The sequence below is a fragment of the Oxyura jamaicensis genome, assembly GCF_011077185.1.
Source record: "Oxyura jamaicensis isolate SHBP4307 breed ruddy duck chromosome 6 unlocalized genomic scaffold, BPBGC_Ojam_1.0 oxy6_random_OJ106678, whole genome shotgun sequence".
NCBI lineage: Eukaryota > Metazoa > Chordata > Aves > Anseriformes > Anatidae > Oxyura > Oxyura jamaicensis.
The window spans coordinates 20,240-44,995 of NW_023304039.1; the positions used below are offsets into that span (position 1 = coordinate 20,240).

Below are 24,756 nucleotides of genomic sequence, written 5' to 3' on the forward strand. Positions count from 1 at the left end.
TTCCTTCAACGGGCTGCATCAGTGCAGGGGAAGGGGCTGGGAGGCATCAAGCCAGCTCCAGCTTTGCTGATTGTCATTAAACCTGACGTTTAGTAGGGCCGTGGCGTTTGTTAAGAGGGGGCCGTTTACTGGGGCCGTTTGTCACGGCCGTGACGTCGCCCGGCGGCCGCCATTTCGCGCCCCTCTCAGCCCCGCGCCGCACAGCGCATGCGCGGGCCCAGCAAAGGCGGGGGAGAGAGAGAAGAGGAGGGGGCGCCGGGCGCGACCCTCCCCTCGCGCACGCGCAGGAGCGGGGGCGCGCACCGGGGGCGTGGCTCCGGGCGCGCATGCGCGGCGCAGCCTATAAATAGGGCGCGGCGCGGCGGCGGCGCCGCATTGCAGACGGGCGCGGGACGATGGCGGCGCCGCTCCTGGGGCTGCTGGCGCTGCTGGCGGCCGGTAAGCGGCACGGGCGGACCCCGGGCACCCCCTCAGCACCCCCGGGCCTCCCAGCACCCTCGGGCTCACCCCGTCCCCCCGGCCCGGCCTCCCCTCGCCTCCCTCCCGCACCCCCCGGGCTCCTTGCGGTGACCTCCGGCCGTGTTGGGGGTGGGGGCGGGGTATAAAAGTGTTTGTTTATTTTTTTTTTTATCTTCTAGCAGTCACGGAGCTGCCGGGCCCGGCTGCCGGGTTTAACGGTGCTGGGCCTGGGGGAGAAGCGGCCTCGGAGGAGCAGGGGTGGGGAAATGGAGGCGGGGGGGGGGGGAGCGGCAGGCAGGGGAAGGGGCTGTGGGGAGCCCCCTTAGCGCTGCTGGGCTCGGGGGGCTCTGCATTAACAGCACCACCGTGTTATTTCATATTTCTCCTAGCAGTGAGCAGAGAAAGGCACCTACATGACCTAGAGCCCTGTAAGGACGCTCGCTAGCAGCTGTCCTGCTTCCAGTGGCTGGCCAAGAGGCCCTGTTTGTCTTGTCCACTTCAGGGACAGCTCAGTGCTAATCCTCTTTGAGGCACCGAGAGGTAGCCCTTCCTGTTGTGTGATGTTCACAGCCTCCTCTCGCTAGGGTTTCCTGCTCCAGATGGAAAATCCCATCGCTTTGGCTCTGCGTTGCTGTTGGTCGCTGCCCATGTGAAAGCGGTGGTGGGGAAATGAGAAATATTCCGTGTTTGCCATCAGGGCTAGAGATCAGCAAGGGCAACGCTTGCATTTTGTGTTCTGAGGAAGCTAGACAGCTATAGAAAAGATTCCTGGGCTGACCAGAGGGGTGTATTCCTTCAGGCTGTGGCACGGAGATCCCCACATTACAGGTGCAGTGATACAGCAATGCACTGATTGACCTAGGCTTCCTTTTTGGGGAGCTGTCCTGTAAATGTTGTCAACATCCAGCCTGTTCGTTAAACCTGCCACAGTTCACCAGTCGGCTAAAGAAAAGCCTGAGTAGCTGTCTGAAAGCCGTAGGTGTAACCAATGGGCAGGCTGCAGGTATTGCGGAATCGGGCGCTACTGTTATACTCCAGGAAGCGCGCTTCTGCTGTACCAGTATGTGGGCATTTCGGTGGAGAAACTCGGGTTTTTCGGGCTGGAAGCAAAGCAAATGCTGCCTTTCCCTCTGCTTGTTTATCTGCTAGAGTAATACCGTTTCTGGGTTGGCTCTGTGCTAAACTATCTCCTGTTGGTCGTCACTTTCCTTGGGGTTGTTTTTGGGTCACTAAAATCGTAGTTTCTTGCGCTTGAAGAGCAAAAAGCATTTGTCTTGGAAGCATTCTTCCACGTTTCCCACTAGTGTATTTAGGGAAATTGTAATGAGAAACCAGTTCAGCAATGAGAGTTAGCCTGGTCTGCTTGTTAAGGGCATGCGTATGCAACCGAGCATAGCAGAAGACTCGTTGGTCCTGTTTTTCTTTAGGAAGTCCCTGTTTTAACAGAAATAAACACCTGTCTCTTTTCACCAGAGTCCAGTTATGCCTACTAATTGACTCACCTACGGTAGTGCCGTGCAGATTTTTCTGGAGATTTGGCTGTGACAACCTGGGACACCGCTTCCATGTGACAAGTTAGCTCATTAGCTGCATCAAAAACTAGCTGCCCGTGTCGTCGTATCCTAATGGAGCTACTTGGCTGGCTTACAGCACGGCTGCTAGGCCGTGAGGGTTTTTGGTTGACCTACTTACAAATGCTCCGGTGCATCTTCCCTTTAAAGGAGACACGAAGGAATTAAAGCAGGTTGTCGAGGGCTTGTGATACCGGGAGTATGCTTGTTGGCTACTGCTGATCTTTGACGTCAGGAAAGAGGGCAGGCTGGGAGCAGAGTTCTAGCAGAAGTTGGCATCTCTTGAGCTAGGCAGATTTCTTGTTTCTCTTTCTCCTGGTACAATGAAGTTAGGCTGGGGGCTGAAAGTGAGAAGTTTGAGGATGTGGTTTTTATTCCTCCTGTAATAGCAGGCTTAGTTTTCCTTCTTCCCAAGACGGGTAATTCCTCTAGCCAACGCCAGCCAGAACATTGAAGAAAAGAAAACCGGCAGCCGAATCGAAGGCCTGAGCTGGTCTGCCTGACCTGAATTTCCTGGAGGAGGTGGTGAGGGCAGATAATTGGGCTGGACCGGTGCTCTGTACTTTGCAGGCCTGTTCTGGCAGGGAAAGTGATGTCTAACAGCGAGGCTCCGCTTGTGCTGGAGATGAAATTAGGCAGCCAGTGGAAGGAAGGTCTCTTAAAAAGTCTTCCTGTTGGAGGAGCGCTGTGGGTACGAGGTATACAGCAACACACAACACGCTGGTGACAGTGCTGCTGCAGCCACGTGACTGGTGTGTAAACCTGTCCTTGGACAATCTCCGCGTTGTTTGCGGAAGGGGCATAAATAGAAAGAATTGTTCTCGGAGGAACTGAACAAGCTGTTCTGCATATTCCCGGCCGCTCCCGAGTGAAATGCCTGGCTGCTTCTGCAGAAATGCTGGAGTCTGTGCGGTCTTCCTGCAGCCCTGGTTTGTGCTGTGCATCGTACCACGAAGGAGCGGTTCTGGAAAGCTCTAAAAGCTGAGATAGTGCAGAAGGTGGAAGGAGAGAGGGGACGGAAGCTTGTCAGCAGAACTGGAAGTGTCTCCATCAGGTGACGGTGATGTCAGCGGGACTCTCTGGGAGGCTGGGCTCTGCTGCTGGTGGAGCAGTTCTTGTCTGCTGCTGCTGAGGCTGCAAGTGGAACGGGGTACGCCTGTGGTCTCTGAAGTGTGCGTGTGTATTTTTGGGGTAATGCTTGTCTGTGTGTTGGGTCACAGAGCAATATTTAGTTTCAGATACCAGTATTTCTCCTCCTCTCAAGGAGTCTTACACTTGCACCGTTTACTCTGGTTTTTAAACTTTGTTCTCCGCTTCTGCAGTAGTCTGCAGCTGGAGAGATTTGAATTCAGAGTAATTGAATCTTGCAGCGAGAGTTCAGGGCTTGTTTTTTTTCAGTAATAAGTTGAGAATCCTTTGACTATGTTCGCCTGTGGATGCAGGCGATTAGTATGCATAGACTGGGGTTCAGCACTTCATTTTTTCCTGCTCTCAGTTGCTTTGTTGCTGTCCCTTTTCATCCCTCTGGCATATGTTCTCTGCTCAGCTGCGGGGGTCTAATGCCCTTCCTTTCCTGAAGGGAGCTTCCTCTTGTCCTCTGCCTCTGCCATTCATCCATTCTGATGGCAGCAGGGAAAAGAGCATCGCCCCAGAGACTGTTTCTTCCCAGAGGTGTCTAGAACTACCCTTCTGTTTCCTGAAGACTTGGTGTGTCTCTGGATTTCACCTGCGCTGTGCTGGGATGGCGATTTAACCCGTGGCCAAGAACTTGGTCTCTCCTCATCCAGATGTGGCACCCTAAATGTAATTAGCAGGTGGGATGAATCTACTTGCCTGGAGAAAGGGGAGTGCTCAGTATTGAATTTCTGCAGAAATGTATGTGAAATCCATCCATTTCTCCCCAGAGAACCCCAAAGCAAGCCATCAGGAGTTGAGATGGAAAGCGAGCATGTTAAAAACGTTTAGGCGTGTTTCTACAGGGAAAAAACTTCTGCTGCAGGGAGAATTCTTCCTGTAATCTCCTGGGAAAGATCCCAACATCCTCTATGGGACCACTTTCCCCGGTGACTGCCAGATGCTCTGAACATCCAGATCTCTCTTCCAGCTTCTGTCCCAGGAAAATCTCAGGGAGACGTTGCTGCTTGCTTGGCAGCCTCGTAGCAAACTCTGATTGCCGTGGAAGTTACGCTTCTCGGGCAGCCCTACAGGACCTGTGACCACTTACTGGGACAGAAGAGCTAATGTTACTGTTTTGGCTCATCCTGTTCTGTTATCTTTAATTCTGTTGTGATTGCTTCATGTACAGAAGCTGCTCCTCCCACAGTGTCTATCTTCTGCCGTGGGAGGCGAGGGCGCGTCTGAGGTAGGAGCGATGCTGTACACCAGAGGTAGCCTGCCAGAACAGGAGGGCGCTCCCCACCACGAGGAGGAAAGAGCCCAGTCGTGGCTAGAAACGAAAATTTGCTTCCTATGAATTACACTCTGTCAGTGTTTCGAGCCTGATACTTGATCAGCAGATACCGGACAGGAAGGCTCTGATTTTAGCTGACATCTGGAGAACCAATAATGTGTAGCCAGATTTCATCTGTTTACCCCACAAACTGCCTGCGATCTTTCAGATGCTGCGGTCGTTCGCTGCCTTGTTAATCCAACAGCACAGCAGGCTTTGGCATGAGTTCTTAGTGTGATGTGAGCTGGTTACAGCTTGTGAAACGTTCCTTAAACTCACTAACTGACCGGAGAGGCTGTGGAGTACCGGGCCCTTCAAAGGACTTGAGGTTGTGGACACCCCTTGACTTGTTGACACTTTGTAAGATTCGGTGAAGAGAAGTTGATCCCACTTGACTTCTTCAGCTTGAGCACATCTTACGCTTGGCAATCCTGAAAAGGAAAGGGGAAAACTTAGTTCCTGAGCGCGGAGTGGAGGAGATGGGTGCATTCACTTGGTCTCTGGGTGCTTCTGGGAGATAATGGCTTTTTTAAAATGCTGCCAAGTGGGATAGCCTGGAGAAAAATCTCTCCCCTGATGGATGTTAATATATTTGGAACAATTTGGATTGTCATGAAGGCGTAAGAGTTGATAGCACCCCAAGTTATCTTTCACATTTGACTTCAATGCTTTAAAATAAGCAACAGCTCAGCTCTTCCCTTTGCTCACCAATTGCAGGTTGATTTGTCCATAAAACTGCTGCTTACCTCCAGGCTTTCCCAGCAGTCAAGTTTGGAGGAGACTTGAGTTTTCAAGACGAGTATCTATCTGTGGTGACGGTTTCCCACTTTATCCTGTTGCTCCTTAGGGACTCCGGTCTGGCCCATATAGAATCCCTGGCCACAGAAGCTTATATAAGGTGTTAATTTAGCTTGATCACGAAAGTCTCGTTAGTAGGCTGAGTACTGCTTTGGAGGAGATTGCTTCGGATGTTTTTCTGCCCATCTCAAGGAGAAGTTGGTGCTGGCTCTCGGCGTAAGCATAACGCAGATGCTTGAGGGAAGGGAAGGCTGTTGCCAGAAGAGGTAATTACCTAGCCATTTTTCCAGCAGCTGCCCTCGCAGACTGGTCATGCAGCCATTGTAGGTACCTCCCAGGTACTGAGCATCGAGGAAAGAGGCAGTAGTTGGGTACAAATTCCTTGGCAGGGCCCTGTGCAGGAGCTGCTGCTTGTCAGGACTGTGTGAGTGATATTCCTGCAGCGTTAGGTTACTGAGCTGGGCCTCTGGGAGGAGGTTGCTCCTCCTTCTGCTGTTGCCTTTCTGATTTTGGGGAGCTTGATGGTTGTCAGCCTGTGTTTTTGAGGCAACATTTGTTCCAGGAGACAGCTTCTGTGGTCTCAGAGACACAAGCATCCGAGAAGTCAAAGCGGGTTTGAGTGTCTCATCTTTGGTTTCAAGAAGCTGCCAGTAGGCAGGATCACAGGGTGCCTGTGGGCTGTCAGCTTGGCTACAAGCCCGAAAGCTGAAGTCTTTTACATCTGAAAGTGCTCTAATTTGGTATGTGGATTGCATTTTCACCTCCCCCTTTTCTTTCCCCCTCCATTTTCTCTCGCTGCTTAGTTTAGGAGAAGTTTGGTGCAGCAAAGGCCGTTCTTTCTAAAACAGAAGAAACCAGCTGAGGAAGGACTGAGCCACAGAAGAGGAGGAGTACTGAAGCACCCTGGCCTTCACAGATAAACTTGTTTGGCTCTCTAAAAATAGTGGCTTGTGAGAACTTCTTGGAAGGGGAGCAGGTTTGGAGGGGCATGATGTGACTGTTGAGAGCTAATCTACAGAGAAAGGAGAAACCTACTTAAAAATGGATGACCTCAGATAGGTAAAGAACAATATGTGAAATAAAAGGATGCCAGAGGTAACTAAGAAGGTAATCCCACTGGGTTTATCCAGCAAGTATTAAGAGTTGTGCAAGGTAACTGACAGTGCGTTGTTTTCTTCAGGCTGCTGCTGTGCTGGGGATGTGAAATACCACATTAAGGTGTCACGTCTTGCTGGAGAGGCGGTTTTTAGGGAGCGGGCAAGGTAACTGTTCTGTTGTGAACCAGCACTTGGAAGTTTGGTTGTAATATAACAGACAAGGAAAAATGCTGTCTTGGAAAGAAAGAGGAGAACAAGCTAAAGGAAAGAAGTGCTGGAGATGGTAAAGGACTTAAGGCTATTTTCTGAGTCTGCAAAAGCTGAATTAACGTAGAGGTTTTTAGTTTTGTTTGTTTTTCCCTGGACATTCAGAAAGGGAGGGGTGGATAATGCAGTGAAGACGCATCCTTTTATACCAGAAACTGTTGGGTAATACAACTGAAGCTAATACAAACTACTACAAGCCTACTTGTATTTAAAGTCACTGTGGAAGATGGAAGAAAAGACGCCTCACTTAGCAGATGTTGCCTTTGTTCTGTAACTTCTAAAATGTGCCAGCGATGTGTGGCCCCAGCAAATTTGCTGTCAGCATTTGACAAGAAAGATCTGTACTGAAAGCATCAAATGTAGATTTATCTTCTCAGAAGGTAATAACAAACTTCCCCAATGTCCTTCGTAGCTGAAAGGACACTTCTGTTCTCTGCAGGTAGAAGTTTGTGCTTATAGCCAGAGGTTTCTTGAGTCTCTTGGCTTTTTTGATGGGAAAGCCCTTCAGATGTGTTGGTGTCCCTTCCTGCTGTGGTGGTGTGCAGGGGTGAGGGCTTCACATAATGCCACTAGGAAGGTGTTCGTGGTGCTTGCATTGTATAGGTAACTCTTGGTGTTTGCTTACAAACTGCTTGATGCTTCTCATACTTCTTACTTGTTCTTACTTGTCTCAGGCTCTTCTGAGTTGTGTGGGATTTTTTTTGTGTGGCTCCGATCTCCTCCAGAGGATTGCAGGTAACATTTGTGCCATTGTGCTCAAATCTGGGTACCATGGCCTGGCATTGTGTCCTGTGGTTGTGATGAGCAGGTCAGAGATGATGGAGGAACAAGACCAGTTGCTAGACGTTATGCCAAAGCTGGTGTGGATCTTAAAGTTTATGGAGCGACAGGTATGTTGAAATAAAAAGCCAAACAAAAACTGGAGGCCCATTAAGAGCTAGGTCAAACCAGTGCAAGTTACTGTGCAAATTCCTCAGTTTGGGCTTTAGATGACCTGTTAGACTGAGAGCTGAAACTGCTTGGCATAACTCTTGTTGTTCTGTAGTTGCTTAGTTTTGCAGCTTTATTGCATGTTGCAGATGGGAGGGAGAGGGACTTTATTTTGATGCACACAACTGAAGGCATAGGTTAAAAGCTTTACTTGTAAATAGTTAGAAGCCCTTAATTCCCGTTTAAAGTCGAGGTCTTGCTTGACTTTAGACAGACTTGACTCGACCTTGTAGAGCTTCCTGCCCTGTTTGCTGCCAGGATCTGAAAGGGAAGAATAACTCCTTCCTCAACCAAGTGGCTACTTGCTCGCTGTCAGCCTGCCAGGAGCTCACAGCTAGCTGCCTGACCAGGCTGACTTGGAAACTTTACTCTTGTTAGTGCTTCCAGATAAGCGTTGCACATTAGAACAGGGCATCTGTAAATATTTTCCTAACTGTGCATGCTTATGAGTTTAGAAACTTTATTCCTACAGTCCTAATGTGCTGCTTTGCTGAAAAATGTTCATTTTTCCATGCTTTTTCCTGGGAGAGAGCGTGACAAACTTCTTGCTCTTGTGTGGAAGCTAAAGTATTCCAAGCACGTTTTTCTTAAAATAAATGGGTCATTCCTCTGTGAAATGCAGTGCAAACAGGCTTTAGAAATCAACAGCTGAAAGGCTGCGGACTGTCACCTATGCAGCACTGTTTCTCTGGCTCTACTTGATGTGCACTGGCTGGGTACCTAGCAGATGTGCTGGTAATTCAGCTGTTAAGCTGATCCTCTAATTACCTAGTCGAGAGGTGAGAAATAGAAAAGTGATTATTCATCTGTTACAACCTCGCTAGAAGCTTCGTAGCAATCAAACAGTTTAATTTCTGCTTCTTGCTTGACAATGTAATTTCACAGCATTTTGCGATGGGTAAATAGTGTTGATGGGAAAATAATGGCTGTGGAAAAACACCTTTACAGCTAATAGGTTTGAACAGGCTTGTTTTTTTGAACTTTGACAGCAGCGTGCTGTAGGATTAGACCGTAACAGGTTTCACTGGAGCCTGTCTGTTGTAGGATTTTAGGAGTTGTTTCTTCCCTGGTTAGCGCAACCTAAGAGAGACTGACTGCTGAAGAAATTGACCCTACCCACAGGTAGGATGGAATTAGAAAACAGGGTGAAGCTGAGCATCTGGTCCAGTGGCATTTCCAGGCCAGCACAATAAACAAATAAAAAGGCTTAAAATTCGCCAGAAGGTGAGCTTTGACTCGTCCCATTGCTTACTAGCAGTACAGAGCTTTTACACATCTCTAGGGAGGCTCCCTGTAAGCGGCTGTCTGTGTTTAACTTCAGATTTTGTAGGTTACACGACGGCTCCATGTGGGGTGGAGGCAGTGTCCAGGCAAGGGCTTGTCCTCGTTTTTTTTTCTGCACACAGTTTTTTGTACGCAGCTGAACTGACCAAGAAGAAATAAAATCTAACTGGGTTTAATTGGATTAAAAACTACTTGATAGAACGTCTCGTGTTGTTTGTTCCCTTTTTGGCTTTGACTTTCTTGAAATTTTGTGAGCAGTGTTTCAGCCTGCACCTGGCTCTTAAGCCTTCCATGCAAATGTGTGCAGTCGTGGCTTCTAATCACATGAGTTTTGCAGCTCTCTGTTGCTCCAGGAGAAGAGAGTCTTCACCTAGGAGAAGGAATGCAGACAGCAATTACAGGCTAGATGCGGCTGCTGGTTCGGAGTTGGAAGTTGCTGCAAGGACAGGAGAGCAGGGGCTGCAGCAGGCACTCTGAAGTGTGCTTCTGCAACCAGAGGCTTCTCTGTTTCAAGTTGTCTTGTAGCTGTGTGATAAGGGAAATGTTGGGGCTTTTGTTCACGTAATGAAAGGTGGATGGTAGGGGAATGGACTGCTGAGGTGCTGAGGAAGTTCAGCTGCTTTGGTTTTTGGCTGTGCTGTCTATTTGGGACTCATCCTTACCTCTCAGGATAAAAATTGCTGGGTTGAAATCTGCTTAAAAGTGTTAGTAAACTGCAGTGGCCTAATGGAAAGTTTGTAATTACACACTGTGGCATTAACCTGCTTGCTTTGAAGTGCAAATCATTCAAAGGTGCAGCTGAAAGAACGATTCTTCCTTTGGCAGCTGTGGCCAGCCCTGTTGTGTGGCAGAAGGACTGTGCAAAGGGTCCGGAGGTCTGGTGTCAGAGCCTTCGGACAGCATCGCAATGTGGAGCTGTGAAACACTGCCAGCAGAACGTCTGGAACAAGCCCACTGTAGTAAGTATCAACTGCTGAGATGTCGTCTTCCCACTTGTAGCTTGGGTGGCTGGTTTCCATATGCCGATGAAGATTTTTTCAAGTCTCTGATTGGAGTTAAGCGCTACATCTGACATGTCTGACTAGGCTTGGTTGCCACGAGTTAATTTTGGGTGGCAGATAAGGGTTGCTTTCCATTTCGTTGGGTTGCACAACTTGTCTGCTGACTTCTCGTGTGACCTGTTGCACAATTGCTGAGCAGCATGTGGAACAGAGCTAGGGGATTTCAGACTCATTCCTCTGTGTTAAGAAGATTGCTAATTCATAGAGCCCTTTCTTGCTCTGAGTCACACCAAACTCATAGGTTTATTTAAAAATAAACACAGCATTTTTATTTTTAGGCCTTTCTCATAGGTTAATGCTCTACATACAGCACATGCTAAATTATGGAAGCTCTGACAGTGCATAATGATAAAATTGCCAAGTTTAGTGTGGCTCTTCAAATTCTGCCTCAAGTGAGTGCTGCTTTATAGATACAGCTGTACCCTTATGGTGGTGTTTCACAACTTTATTGGGGAAAAAGGCATTTTACACCGGGTTACATTCAACCCACCTTGCATGTATATGTGCCCAGACGTGTTTCAGCTTGTGGAAGAGTAGGGGAAAAGGGGAATGTTAGAAGGGCAGAGCGTAATTGAAATGAGTGAAGCAGTCTGAAGAGTTCCTGGGCTTCTAGTGCATTTTGGAAATTTGGACTCTTCAAAGAGTAAGGTAAAAACGGGCTCCTGAGTGGGCTTCTCAGGGCAATAAACTTTACAATTCAAGGGTGGTGGGACTAGGTGAAATAAGCAGGGTGATAGCATACCTGCTTCCTCATATCAAGTTGATTTACTGAAGAAACTGGAGTGGAACATGCTTGGAATAGCTTTGCTATTTTTAAAACGCACCCGTCTTTGTTTCAGCCAAGATTTTTTCTTTAAATTCTGAATGTAATGCTTGTTCTTCACATTATTCCTTGCACACTGCATTTACAGACACTTGATTCTGCTTCCAAGTAACTCTACTTCTCTCCCTAGAGCAGCATCCCCTGTGACTTGTGTAAGGAACTTGTGACAGTGGTCGGCAAGGTTTTGAAGGACAATGGCACAGAGGTAAGCTCCTCTTCTTGCACATAGCTCCTCTTCTTGCCCCAAGGCACTAGCTGATTTCATTGTCATAACAAGGTCTCGAGGTGAGGAGTTAGAAGGGGTCTGCACGATGTTTTCCCAGTCTGAACAGCAAATGTTGAAAGGGGCTAGGTTAGGTATTACAGGGCTTTGAAATGCAGCCTCTTTGGATGTAGAGATTAGCACATTCTCAAGCCTTGCCCTCTCTAACATGTCCCTGATTGTCTGTAGATGCTTAATTCCGATTGTTCTCTAGTGGGCCATTAGTCTTGAGGGTGGGATAGTGCAGTGTGTAGAAGTGGATGATTGTAGCAGGTAAAGTGGGCGATTGCAGCAGGTAAAGTGGGCTTTATTTTGGCTGTGTGACTTCATTTTATCTTTCATGAACCCAGAGTACTTTGTGTGAACAAATCACTTTCCCACTAGCCCATAATTTCACTTCCTCTTAAATGTAAATGGTCTGTGGGGGTAAGACTGTGTTGTGCAGGCCTTGAAGGAAGTATTTCAAAGTTTTCGCTTTGGTGGGGTCTCACTGAAGGTCCAGGACTGGGGAAAATAAAGGTGTAATGCAAAACTTCTTGGTACAGGTGTTAAGGGGGCCATCTGGGAAAGGTGCCCTAGGGGTGTTGCTTGTGAACAGAGAGGGTCTCGTGGGTGAAGTGGTGATTGGTGTCTGTCTTGGCCATAGTGACCATGTTGTTCACCTTTGTAAGGAGAAAATTTGTGTGGCCAAAGCTCAATCAGAGCTGAAGCCAGCTAGTACTGTGAGGGACAACAAAAAGGGTTTTTTAAATGTTAACAGCAAAAGGAGGGCCAGAGAAAACACAGGTCCATTACCTGATGAGGATGGCCACCTCACAAACTGAGACACAGAGCAGAGATCTTGAATGCCTTCCTCGCTTCTGTTGTCGGCATCAGTGATGGGCTCTGGGACCCCAGGTTCCCTGAGCTGGAGGACTGTGACTGCAGGAATGATAAACTCACACCCAACCCCGACCTGTTGTGGGATTTACTGTTCCATCCAGATGCCTATAAGTCTATAGGATTTGTCCCAGTGACCTCAGAGCAGCATTGCAGGACCTCTGTTATTTTTCATTGGTTTTGGGAATCTGGAGAGGTCTCTGTTGCCTGGAAGCTGGCAAACATCGTTCCATTTTTTTAAGAAGGGAAGAAAGAAGACCCTGGTAGTTACAGGCCTGTCAGTTTCAATTCAGTGCCTGGTAAAGTTATGGGGAAAATTATTCTGGGGGTTATCAAAAAACATCTGAAGGGCAGTGTGGTTGTTGGTCACAGGCAACATAGGTTCACTGAGGAGAAGGTCCTGGTTAAACTTGATTTCCTTTAATGATAAGGTCACTCACCTAGCTGGCCAAGGGAAAGCCAGCTGATGTAATTTTGAATTCAAGTGAAGCTTTAGATAGTGTCCAAAGGGAGGGCTACAAAGAGAAAGGGCCCAGAGGGCAAGGTGTGTGAGGAGCAGCTGAGGTCCCTTGGTTTGTTCAGCCCAGAGCAGAGCAGGCTGAGGGGAGGCCTCATGGTGGCCTGCAGCTCCCTCACGAGGGGAGCGGAGGGGCAGGTGCTGAGCTCTGCTCTCTGGGGACAGTGACAGGACCCGAGGGAACGGCATGGAGCTGGGACAGGGGAGGGTCAGGCTGGGGGTTAGGGAAAGGTTCTGCACCCAGAGGTGGTCAGGCACTGGGACAGGCTGCCCAGGGCAGTGGTCACAGCACCGAGCTGCTGGAGTTAAAGTATTAGGACACTGCTCTCAGATACAGGGTTTGGTTTTTGGGTGGTTCTGCGTGGAGCCAGGAGTTGACTGTCTGTGTGGGTCCCTTTGGACTCAGGATAGATATTGTGTGAAAACCTCATTTTAGTTTTGCTTGCTGGCTGCCTGTACATACCTGAGTCCTATGGGCTTTTATAGGCTTTACATCATGCATTTGGAAAGAGCTTTTGATATATGGCCCACTTTATGTCCTGTTAGGATGAGATCCGCTCTTACTTGGAGAAGACATGCGAGTTTCTTCCTGATCAAGGCCTGGCCTCTGAGTGCAAAGAAATTGTGGACTCCTACCTACCAGTTATCATGGATATGGTCAAAGAAGAGTTTGTAAGTAAATGACTTGTAACTGAATTGAAAATTGTGCTCTTGCTGGTTCCTGAATTTCTGTTCTATGTAAGATGGTGCATGTGATCCTTGGTTTCTGAGACAACTTTCGTTGGTGTTCTTTAAATTTGAACATCGCTTCCTTACTCTGAAACACTTTCCCTTGCTGTAATGTTTCAGCTGACTGATTCTCTGCTCCGTCATACAACGGTGCCATCAGTCTAGAGCTTTTGTTTATGTATCTTATCTCCCTCAGGATAAACCTGAAGTTGTATGCAGTGCCCTCTCACTGTGCCAGTCCCTTCAGAAGCACCTTGCAGCAATGAAACTTCAGAAACAACTCCAGACCAATAAGATACCAGAGCTGGACTTCTCTGAACTGGCATCCCCGCTTATGGCTAACGTGCCTCTCCTCCTTTACCCTCAGGACAAGCCCAAGCAGAAGTCTAAGGTAAGAATGCAGTGACATTATGCGGTGCAAGAGAAGAGAACTTTCTGTTCCAGAGTGCCAGTGTTCCTTTGTGTAAGAGCTTACTGATAATCCCTGGCAAGGGATTGTCCTGGGCACAAATTCAGCGTTTGTGCTTCACCTGAGATACTGTCTCCTAGCGAATTTTGTGCTGCTGCATATATACAGATAATTTTTTTTCCTTAACCTGTGGGTTTAAAGCTAAATGAGGTAATAGCTGCAGCCCACGTGGGCTGCATGTGTTGCTTTGGATTAACCTGTAAAGCTAAGCCTTGTGCTGGGCTGTTCCCATCCAGGACTGTCAAGCAGTCAAGCAGGTCTTGCTGGAAACAGTTTCTTCCAAGAGCAACTTGGGCACCAGTTTGGCACCAGCATTCAAAGAAAAAAGAATTCTACTTTGGGATTAATCTCCTGACTGTGCCCTTCAGAGGAAGCATGTGTCTCTGAGTCCAGAGGTGACTGGCTCAGAAACAAGTAATTGACAAAGGGGAATAGATCGGACTATGAACCTGGGAGCAGAGGCTGAGCTTAGGTATGGGAGTTAACGGGTGGGTGGAGAACAAGCTGCTGTGGGTGGAGAGCTATGCCTGATTTGGAAGCCTTTCCCCTGTGGTCTGTAAACAAACCCAAGAGATTTTGATGGGTATCTTAACAGTTATCTTGGGTTTTGCAGCTGAGTAGGTAGGTACCTAACCTCCACCTAGTGGCTGTTGCACATACCAGCAGCAGCTTGTCTTTTTATACTAGGTATTCTATAGCATATTTATTTAGGTTTGCATATAGTTTAAAATAGCTTTTAAACTTACTAGTAATGGAAGCTTCTAAAATTAGCTACTTGATGTGTCAATTCAAGCTTTTCACTCTTTGCCCAGGGAAATGGGGATGTGTGCCAAGACTGCATTCAGCTGGTTACTGATGTTCAGGAAGCTGTCAGGACAAATTCATCGTTTGTAAAGTCTTTAGTTGCTCATGCCAAGGAGGAATGTGACCGTTTGGGACCTGGAATGGCTGATATGGTAAGCTATCTTTCTGCTTAAAAATCCATTTCTGTGTATAAACATAAAATAATTTGTCAGTGCCTTAGTCCTCTCTGTAGAATCTCTAATTAAACAAAGAAGCATGTGTAACATGGGATATGTTACACAGTATAACAACAACACCTCAGCGCTGAAATCATGAGCTTTCTGGCCAAACAAATGGTGGTGGGAGTGGGTAGGAGGGGAAGAAGGTTGAAGAAGGAAGTTGCTGATAGCCCTTAAAGACATTTTTCATAAAAGTGACCTGGCAGGGTAATGGGGTCACACCAATGTGCTTTTGACCTGAGAGGAACAGAAGGACTTGCTAGATAAACAGCTATGTGGGCAATGATTGTGTAACCTGAAATGTCATCTCGTGTTTGGGACGAGCTCTGAAAGACAACAGTATAGTTATTAAGTAGAGCATGTAAATTAATACTTTGAGAAGTACTAGGAAATTCTAGGTTGCCTCTACAGCTTAAGTGGCTTGATAATTACAGCAAGACTTTCTTTTCCCACTTCCTGCAGTGCAAGAGCTATATCTCTGAATATTCTGACTTGGCTATCCAGATGATGATGCACATGGTAAGATCAGTAAACTGTAATATTTGTTCTTTTCATTTTTCTGCTTTGAGTAGCTGACTTATTTGGAAGCAGGAAACACAGAGCAAAAGCTCTACCCGGACTTTTACTGCATTGAGTCTTGTTGTTAACACTTCGAATTTGGCTTTTAATTGGGTAGTGACCTAAGTCCCCAAATGTTTTCTTCAGCTCTTTCCTCTTCTTCCACAACTATTTCACCAGTGCAAAAGGCACTCCAGTGCTTTGAGACACAGAGGAAAATGTTTTGTGTTTTCTTTTGTATTTTCCCAGTCCTGTATTTATACCACTTCTTGCCCCCAAATACTGTGTAAGCATGTTAGAGTTGGTCTGTGTCACAGGGTTGCAAAATACGTTCAAGTAAGTGCTAGAGATAATGTGTCTTGCTTCAGCAAGACTAAACCTCCTCACTGTGGAATTGGTGTCCCAAATCTGCTGCTCTCTGGCCTCGTGATAGGAGCTGTAGAAAGCAAGTGGTACTGCACCAGTCCTGGTCTTCTGCAGCAGCAATGTAATTTACCTCCATAGCATTTTTCTTTACCCAGACCTCAAATAATTTATTTTTTTCAAAAAGGGCAGGTCTTTCTTTAAAGAATGCAGTGCAAATATGTAGCAAGTTACGGCATGAGTTTATGAATAGAGTCTATGGCTGCTGTGAACATGAATTTGGCAACACAGAGGCCTTTTTTGTTTTTACACTTCTAGCTGGGGGCAGGACAACAACGCCTCCTTACTCCAACGAGAGCTAGTTTCTAACTGTAAGCATTGCAGTGTAGTTTGCTGACACCTGAAAACAAAATATGACCACACCTTGCATCTGGCTGAGTTTTCAGACTGAATGTAGTCTTGCCCAGGATATTTGAATAGCTTCAAATAAATAACGCTGGTTAGCACAGTGCAATTAAATATTCAGTGTGGGTTGCTGTAGCACTGCTAAAGTTTAGGGGTATCTTTGGGATGGGGCCAGTGTCATGCTCTGTCTTCGTGGAAAGAGTTTATGCAGTTCAAATGCTTGACTTTTTTTTTTCCTTAACTGTTATCTTTAATTTCTCCTATCTTCCTCTGTCTCCAATCTCCTTTGTCAACAGAAGGATCAGGTAGGTGAGCAACTTGCCTGTGGTGATAGCCTGCTTGTAGTTCACTTACTGCTCTTGAAGGGCTTGTAGTTCACTTCTTGCTTTATTAGCTGTGTACATGGTGTGATTGTACTCAGTTTTGACAGATACAAGGGATATTTATGTGATTAAAACAGGGAAAGGCAGTAGACTTCCTCCAGTGGATCAGTCTTAACTTGCAGCTCTGGCTACCAGCCTGTGATACCAAGATTTCAGCTGGTGGAGCAGAAGATCTGCTCATTTTCATACCAGATACACGTGGGGAGAGCAAGCCAGTGGCTCCTGTCAGCTTCTGGTTTCATATTTGGGCTCGAAAGGGCTTGAGTGAAGCTGTCCCCGTGTCCTTTCTTGGTTAATCTTTAAATTTGTAGTGGATCGGTTGTAGGGGTGCTCAGAATTGACAAGAAGGTGCAGGAGGCCTTTAGGCTCCTGCTCGCTAGAGCTGTTTGGGCTTCTCATTTAACCAGTCCTGGGAGACCTTGTGTCTGTCATCTCTCTGAGAGAGAACCTGTGGCGTGTATGTGGGTGTGGCTTTAACACGACTATGGGGAAACGCTTACTACAATGCATGAACCAAAGGGCTTGACTTAAAGGTACTGCCTGATGTGCTCTGAAGCAGCACTGTCACTTGGAGACACTGCTTTTGCCTGTGCATGAGGACATGGCGTGATGCATACAAGCTGTTGCATAAGCCTCTGCTGTGAGGAGCTCCATGCCCTGGTAACAGGGTGGGGTGTGATTTTTCTAATTACCCGTAGGACCAAAGGTAACTTTTATAGCTTAAATAGACTTTTGGGTTGGGGGGGCAGAAGGATGATGGCAACTCAAATTCAGTATGTTCCATGCAGCCCTTCTCACTGTCTAGGTAGTGTGGTCTCCTTAGAGTAGTTTGTCTGCCTAATGCTGAGCATCTAACTTTGCATTTAGTAACATCAGTTTTTAAGACTTGCTCAAAAGACTTGGCCTTTGGAAAGGCTTTGTTTCTGTTCTTGCTCTGGCGGTGAGAAGAACACTAGAAATTCGTATAGGATATTGCAAATACTTTTTTTTTTTTAAAAAAAAAGGGTTAGGCTTTAACACGGTTAACTTTTGTTTCTTATAGGCTGTGTTCAGTAATGCAGGAATCTGTTTCTGTTTGCAAAGTGTGGTGTTACTGGATGCTTTAAAGAAGGTAGCTTGTGGATGAGAAAAGGGGTCCTTTCTCCTAGGCACTTCTTTCAGTTCTTGGGTGAACTCTGGAGTCAGGATAATTAGCCTCTTCTGTAATAACTTGGAGCTTTCAGGGGAGCAGCTTATGGATGCAGGTCTGACGGGACGGTGGTGGTCTGTTTTGGTGTTGGTAGCTCTTAAGTCAACTCCTTTGAAGGGCTTGCATAGTGTATTAGCTCCTGGAAAACGGGTTTTTAAATGGATGTGGCCTAACCTCTTCCTCTTTTAAAGGAGCTGCTAAGTTTCGTTTGGTAGTTGTCCTGTCTATAACCATATCAAATGCTTTGGCAGTACTTGGAGTAGAAGTAGTCTTGAAACTCTAGTTGTGTTGGAGCCTTTTAAAGCTTTGGCCCCTGCTCTGTTTGCATTCCCACAAGCTCCCTAAAAAGGGCAATGTCTTTTATACCTTTCTTAAATATGTTATACCTCTTCTTCCAGCAACCAAAGGACATCTGTGCCATGGTTGGATTCTGTCCTTCTGTGAAGAAATCTGTTCCCCTTCAGACCCTGGTGCCAGCTCAAGTGGTTCGTGAAGTGAAAATGGAAACTGTGGAGGTAAGATGGATGACTCTTTGTTCTCAGTAGCTTTGCTGTCATGTTTGCTTTACTGTAATGAACTGGATGGAACAGAAAAATAAAAGCTTCTATGTGCAGAATGCTCTAAGTCTTCCTGGCTAGGAAATCCTTGCCTCTTGTTTTTGAGGTAGAATTAAAGCAGGAACTCTTGTTCTGTAACTCTATAGTGCCCCCACACTAGAGGGCAAATAGCTGAATTTTGTTTTTGCTCTGCATGGGTAGTTATCCCTTGAACACTTTTAAATGGGACAGCATTACCCATGCGCAGATGATTCTGATCAGAGTCAAAACACTGGAGCTCAGTTTGGAGAAGCACCTTAGCTTCCCCACAGCCCTCGGGTTGAAAAGCAGGCTGAGCTTTTTTCAAAAGGAAAGTCTCTCGCAGACAGTTATCCTCTGATGAACAGAGTTCAAACAATTTACTTCAAGTCATTCAGTTTGATTTTTTTCCAAACAGGAGGATGCTTTCAGTTCTAACAAACTTTGGTCTCAGTGTATTTTAAAATACACTTCATATTTCCCTTGCCTCCAGCCACTGTGGCAGTGCTTATTTCTGTATTTACCAGATTCGGCTCCCTGCCTTACTCAACGTGAGGACTGTGGTCTAAAATAATCATACAAAATTACTTTTCAGAAAGGCATTTTACTAAGACCTTTGAGGTTTTGGGTTCTGCCAGACCTTTTAAATACGGCTCAAACTGGCTAGCCAGGTAAATAAGTTAGTGCGCTGGGCCTGAACGTGACTGCTGTTAGACCGATCTTTCATGAATTGTTCTCTGTCAAACCCGTTCATGTGTTGATTTATTGTTTTGTATAAATGTTTGTGTGCTCAGAAAGCCTCGGTTCAAGACAAGACCTTTTCTTTGTGTGAAATCTGTGAGACTATGGTGAAAGAAGTGACTGGCCTGTTGGAGAGCAACAAGACAGAGGTGTGTAAGTGACAAATGGAACCTTTACCAAGGCTTCAGCTAAAATGGGGCTGACTCATGGCTGCTTTAGAAGAGGGAAGGAAAGTTAATTCTGTTATTGACTTTCACAAGAACAAGAGCTTCCTCTTTCTTTGTTAGGACAGAGTAAGCAAAAAACTTAGTTTTGGATTGAGTCAGATTTCTGTGTGATTGCTACTAATCCTTCCTTGTGCCCCAGGAGGAAATTGTGCATGAAATGGAGGTCATCTGCTACCTGTTCCCAGCAAGTGTCAAAGACCAGTGTAAGGACTTCATAGAAGTCTATGGCCAGGCTTTGATTGACATGCTCTTGGAAGCAACAAATCCTGAAGCTGTGTGTGTGATGCTCAAGTGCTGTGCAGCCAACAAGCCTCCACAGCAGCCAGGTTGGTAATGAGGAATTAATATTGCTGCTAAATGAGCAGTTCACCTGTGGTTACATCTTCTGTGAGGACGCATGCTTCTATCCTTGGTGTGATGCTGCCTCCTTTCTTCTATTTGGGGGAACTACCAAAGTGTTGATGCTTTTTTTGTCTTGTCAGTTTTGGTGAAACCTGCAGGTGGCTTCTGTGATATCTGCAAGATGATAGTTGCTTATGCAGACAAAGAGCTTGAGAAGAACGCCACAACAGCTGAGATTGAGGCTTTACTGGAAAAAGTCTGTCACTTCCTGCCAGAGTCTGTCAGTGATCAGGTAAAGCATCTTGTGTAGCAGGCTAAAAAGCAATGGTCTTGCTGATCTGGTACTCTTCACTAGTTAGCACAAAAGCACAGCAACCTCCTGTGTGCAGTAGAGAAAGGGAGTTAAAAAAAAAAAAAGTTGTGTGTGAGGTGGGGGAGAGAAGACCTGATCTGCGGCAGTGCTGGCTGCATGGCAGCCTGCCTTCCACTTGGAATAAGGCAGTCAAAGATGAACAAAAGGATGAAACATCTTGCAGAGTATTTGGAAAAGCCGGAGGGTAGTGTCTCATGGTGGTTTTTATGAGAACAGTCAGTATAACATGCCAGAGTTGGAGGAATCTTTCCCTCTGCAGAGGTTGGAAGGAGTCTGGGGGTGTGGAGGGACTAGATTTTCCACGAGATTTTCCCATTCCCTATCCTTGGGGGTTGGCAGGCCCTTGAAAGCCTCTGTCTATTCAAAGGGTTGACTGGCTGGATTGTTGTACTAATTTGCAGTCAGTAAAGGCCTGCCTGGAAATCCTGTGAGAACAGTGGGTAGGAACAGCTGAAGGTTGTTTTTTTTTTTTCTCTCCCCACCTCACTGATCTTGTTCAGGGGATTAACAAAGTAATTGGAAGTCGGCTGGCATAATTCCAGTGAGATAGCAAAAGGCAACACCTGTTAGGCCACTGCTATCAAGATTTACCTGAAAATCTTATTAGGTGACTGCTGAGTGTCAGCTCAGCAGTGATGACTGCTTAGAAGTTTAGCAGGCATATAATACACGGGCTTAAAGTAGCTGTGAAACAGCTATTCCTGCTAACTGCTGTGCAGCTGTGTAATAGCTGTGGTTGACTTATTAATCGGTGCCATTAGTCTCTGCTGAGAGTGCCAACATCTCTGTGCTTCAGAGATGGCCTCTCCACTAGAGGGCTGGCTGTTGATGATGGGAAGCACTCGTGCTGCTGCAGTAAATGCTGGCTGCTTGGGCTGAAGATGCTGAAGAGGCATTACGAGTGCATTGCTGCCAGCCTGCTTCGGATGTTTGTCTCCTACTTGAGTGAGCTTTCCTCCTGAAATCGCAGTGATCTCTGCTGTCAGAGGCTAAACATAGCAAAGTCTGTCCTGCTTTGGTTCTCTTCTTTTTGACATCTTTCTAATCGTAGCCTTGTACATACTCAGTTGTGTCTGCAAATAGGTGTGAGCCAGCTAAAAATGACCTGGTTTTGTAGTTAATGTGCTGCTGAATCCTTTTTCCTCTGCAGAGCTCAAGTCTCTGGTTTATTGTTTCGGTGTGTATTACTGGGGGGCCTGGGCCTGCCTGCTAAAGAGCATATCCTCCTCTAGTCTTTTCAGGGCTTTAACAAATGAATCTCTTTTAACAACTAAATCTCTCAACCTGTGTTTTGTTACAGTGTGTTCAGTTTGTGGAACAGTATGAACCCGTGGTTGTGCAACTCCTGGCAGAGATGATGGATCCCACTTTTGTTTGCACGGTGAGAATGGCATTTAGTTCTATTCAGGATGGGTTCTGCTACGGTCCTGCCCGCTCTTCTGTGCGCCTTTCAGTGCCTAGCATGCAGAAACTCTGCTGGAATAAAGATTAGCACGCTGAATGCTTGGAGCAAACTCACTTGTGCAAGGCCTTGGGCGTAATGAATGGCCAGCTGTTTGACTGCCAGCCTTGTGCAAGGAAGGACAGAAGGAAGGAGCTGCCAGGGTTATCCGCTGCTAGGGTTCAGCAACCAGCATAGCGTGTCCTGAATGTGGCGAGAGGAAGTTAAGTGAGAGTTGTTGAACGGTCCCTTTTGAGAAGCTGTTTCTCAAGGCCTGATGTGAAGTAGTAGTGCTAACTTAAGTCTTCCTTGTCAGATTTGCTGCAGATTTACTGCAGCTGTCAGCGGAGCATGGTGCTGTGGGAGCTCCTGAAGCCACCTCGGGTTTGCTCCTGCACTTGTTCAGTTGGAAGCTCAGGTGTGGGGCTGCAGTCAAGGTCTTCTGGTGCAAATGGAGAGATACTGACTGTGCTGCTCTTCTTTTCACAGAAACTAGGAGTCTGTGGATCAGCTAAACAGCCCCTCCTGGGCAATGATGCTTGCGTCTGGGGTCCTGGTTACTGGTGTAAGAACATGGAGACTGCTGCCCAGTGCAACGTACGTACGGCAGGATTCTGCCTTGAGTTTCCTGTTGGTCTTTGGTACCTCCTTAAAAACTATTTTTTCTGGCTTCTGTAGCATGCTCTTAAGTGGATGAATTTCAGTTTCAAAAAGCAAGTGGGTACCAGCTAGAGCTGGGTGAGTCTGATAAGAGGTTTTTCCACAGCTCTTAGCTTTCTCAAGCAGACTGATTCCTCACCCCTTGCCTCTTTCTCTGCAGGCATTTCAGAATCTGCAGTAAGGTGCAGCGTGAGCTTTATATTTAGCCTGTGATCCAAAAGCCAGCAGACCATGTCATGACCTCTGATCAGGCTCTAGAAGTTTCAGTATTGCTGTGGGCTGATGCGCTCTCTGCCAGGCCGTTTACTGGCCAAGAGTCATCAACATTCTTTCCTGAAGCTTCTGGGTGGGGACAAAAATATTATTTGCTGTAGTCCTCCATGGAATCACTTGTTTAAAGAAAAACAGATTTGATCCCAGGACCTTAGCTCAGAATAAGGTGTTAATTGTATATATAAGTGGCCGCTTGTTTGCTAACAGGCTTTTTCCCACTCACGTATGCTATTTCTTTCCCTGCAGGCTGTTGATCACTGCAAACGTCATGTATGGAACTAGAAGAATTATTTCCAGTTCTGAAGGATTGCCATGGCTCTTAGAAGTGTGGGCCGAGGCTGGAGAGCTGTATCTCAAATGTCCCTCCTCTCTGCCTCATTAACAATTTGACCTTCAAGTCCCTTTATCGTAACTCTTCTGTAGCAGTGCTGCTGTTGAAGGATCAGATCTTCATTGTTGACTTAACAAAGATACTTCTGATTGTACAGTTTAACTCATTATGCTCCTAAAAATAGTCAGTGTGTTGTAGATTTTAATTGGTAGGCTGAAGTGTTTTTTAGGTGCTGGGAAGAATGGCAGAGAAGACGAAATGAAATGAGGCTACTATCTTTTAATTTAAAGAAGAAGAAGATAGTGACTAAACTTCCAAATGTCTTTCTGTAGTCAGCAGTGGGAAGACTACACGCTTTGTGTTTTTTACATCTGGCTGGAATATTAATTCTTCTGTTTGACTGTAGGGAACTCTAAGGGATAATGTTGAATCCTGGAATCCCTTCGGCTGGAATTTTCAAAGCTTTACAGATGCAGGGAAGGGGGGCTTTGTGTGCCCAGCTAACTTCCAAAGTAACTGGTATGTAAAAAGATGCATTTGCACTTGAGTGACCACGCTTACAGCTTGTGGTGTTGTTATAGGCAAGGAAACCCTCCCTCGATATTAGATCATGTCCTCTTTATTTCCTTGGCCTGCTCAGTCTCAACGTGGGTGTTTTATTGTCGAGCCCTGAACAGTGGGATTTCAGTCTTTTGAAGCATGCTGCGACATCCTTAAGGAATGGCTCCTTTTTTTCCTTGCCCTAGTTGCTCAATTCTGCTTAGTCTTGCAGCTGTTTCAGTCCTTGCTTTTGGTTTTCTCTCACAGCATATTTCAGTCACCCAAAGCTTAGAGGCGCTGTGAGGCTTGCAGGCAGTTTCCGTTGCTGCCACCCGGTCTCACTGGCATTCATCCTTCTGAGTAGCTGGAAGTATAAATTCCTTTTCCCCTGGAGTTTCCATTTCTGTTGGGAAATGTCTCTAAGCAGTGAGTGGAGATGGCAGAGAGTAAGAAGGCTATGGTAGGTCTTTGACATACCTGGCAAGCTGCCTTTTGCAGTGGTGCAGTAAGAAAGTATCCCACTGAAATGGCCCCAAATTTTGAACAGGAGACTTCCAAGGCAGGCTGCTACCCTGGAAACAAGTCAGGCCCATGAGGTCATGAGGCTTGAGGATGAGAATCATGTTGCTTGAGACAGACCTCGCAGCACCTTACCGGCATTGAAGGCAAAATTCTGAGCAAGTTAGCACCCCAAAGGGCACCGGAGTAGCTCTGGAGAGACCTTTGGGGAGGAGAAGCTGGGCTGAGGTGGAGCTTTGAAAATTCCAGTCCTCTACAGAAAGGTGCCAGCAACTGCTCCTCTCTGTGCGGTCACTTGGGTGAGGCGGGAGCTCCAGTAACAGTGCTTCAGGAACAAGCAAACTGATTTTCGTGGAGTTCAGCGGGAAACCACTCAGCTGCAGCTTTTTATTACTACTTGTACATACTGAATGTCTGGGCAGTGTCGGCAGATACCAGTACTGATCTGTCTTTCCTGTTTGTATGTGTACAGAACTCTGAAGTGCTCACTGCTTCAAAAAATAATGAATTTCCTCTAAAAATGTAAAATACCTGCAGCTTTCTGTCTTGGCAGGCTTGTGCAGTGGTTCCAGCAGCGTATCCCAGCAGGGGTAGATACGCCAGATAGGCAGTGGGCTCTTTTCAGCATCGCTGCCCTAGAGGTACAGCTTGTGTCACACCACAGCACGTAGCACAGGATTTTTTTTAAAGGGGATGGCGCTCTTCTGTGTGAGTTTTTGGGGGGTGGGAGTGGGTCAGCACTTGCTCTTACGGGCTGGCAGGGTTTTAATTCTTGTGTGTTTTTTAGCAGTGAGTGGTTGGTTGATTCCTGCAGCCTCTAGGGCAGGGTGAGCTGGGGGAAGTCTTGTGCTCCTGCTGGGGATCTCTTCAGTTTTCTCACTTCCTGTGGAATGTGGCGCCTGACCCGCTTGAGTTACACGTGTGGGGGGACGTGCAGTTGCTTTCTAAAGAACATTGTCTTGATTTTTGCACAAAAGCTTCTTTAATGAACAATAAAAACTGTAAACCAGTGGGTGTTGTTTCTTTCCTTGGCGTGCACTAGCTGCTGAAGGATCTTGATCTTGTCAGCGTCCCTTTGCCACAGAAGAGGGCATGTCCCAAAATGTCACCTGAAGCTTTTCCAGCAGAGAATCTGAGGCTGAATGACAGGATTCAGGTT

The 24,756-nt window shown here is 46.6% G+C and overlaps 1 protein-coding gene across 3 annotated transcripts; it reads left to right on the forward strand.

The window, feature by feature from the left end:
• Nucleotides 1-304: 304 nt before the first annotated feature.
• Nucleotides 305-24,607, forward strand: LOC118157561 (prosaposin). 3 transcript variants are annotated; one of them, XM_035311954.1, is made up of 15 exons: nt 305-438; nt 9,741-9,874; nt 10,930-11,004; nt 13,004-13,129; nt 13,383-13,577; nt 14,468-14,611; nt 15,140-15,196; nt 16,300-16,308; nt 17,974-18,090; nt 18,945-19,040; nt 19,258-19,444; nt 19,601-19,752; nt 21,134-21,214; nt 21,764-21,871; nt 22,454-24,607. In XM_035311954.1, exons 1-15 carry the CDS (start codon nt 396-398, stop codon nt 22,487-22,489), a joined length of 1,560 nt encoding a protein of 519 aa, XP_035167845.1. In that variant the 5' UTR covers nt 305-395; the 3' UTR covers nt 22,490-24,607. The 3 variants fall into 3 exon arrangements, with proteins under 3 accessions (XP_035167845.1, XP_035167846.1, XP_035167847.1); XM_035311955.1 differs by having other exon boundaries at nt 16,303-16,308; XM_035311956.1 differs by lacking the exon at nt 16,300-16,308.
• Nucleotides 24,608-24,756: the final 149 nt, after the last annotated feature.

Excerpts from the sequence above, each read along its gene's own strand:
- LOC118157561 (XM_035311954.1), top strand. The coding sequence starts at position 396 with ATGGCGGCGCCGCTCCTGGGGCTGCTGGCGCTGCTGGCGGCCG. Across the intron at positions 13,578-14,467 it reads AGCCCAAGCAGAAGTCTAAG|GGAAATGGGGATGTGTGCCA; the intron begins GTAAGAATGCAG and ends CTCTTTGCCCAG. Across the intron at positions 19,041-19,257 it reads TGGAGAGCAACAAGACAGAG|GAGGAAATTGTGCATGAAAT; the intron begins GTGTGTAAGTGA and ends CTTGTGCCCCAG.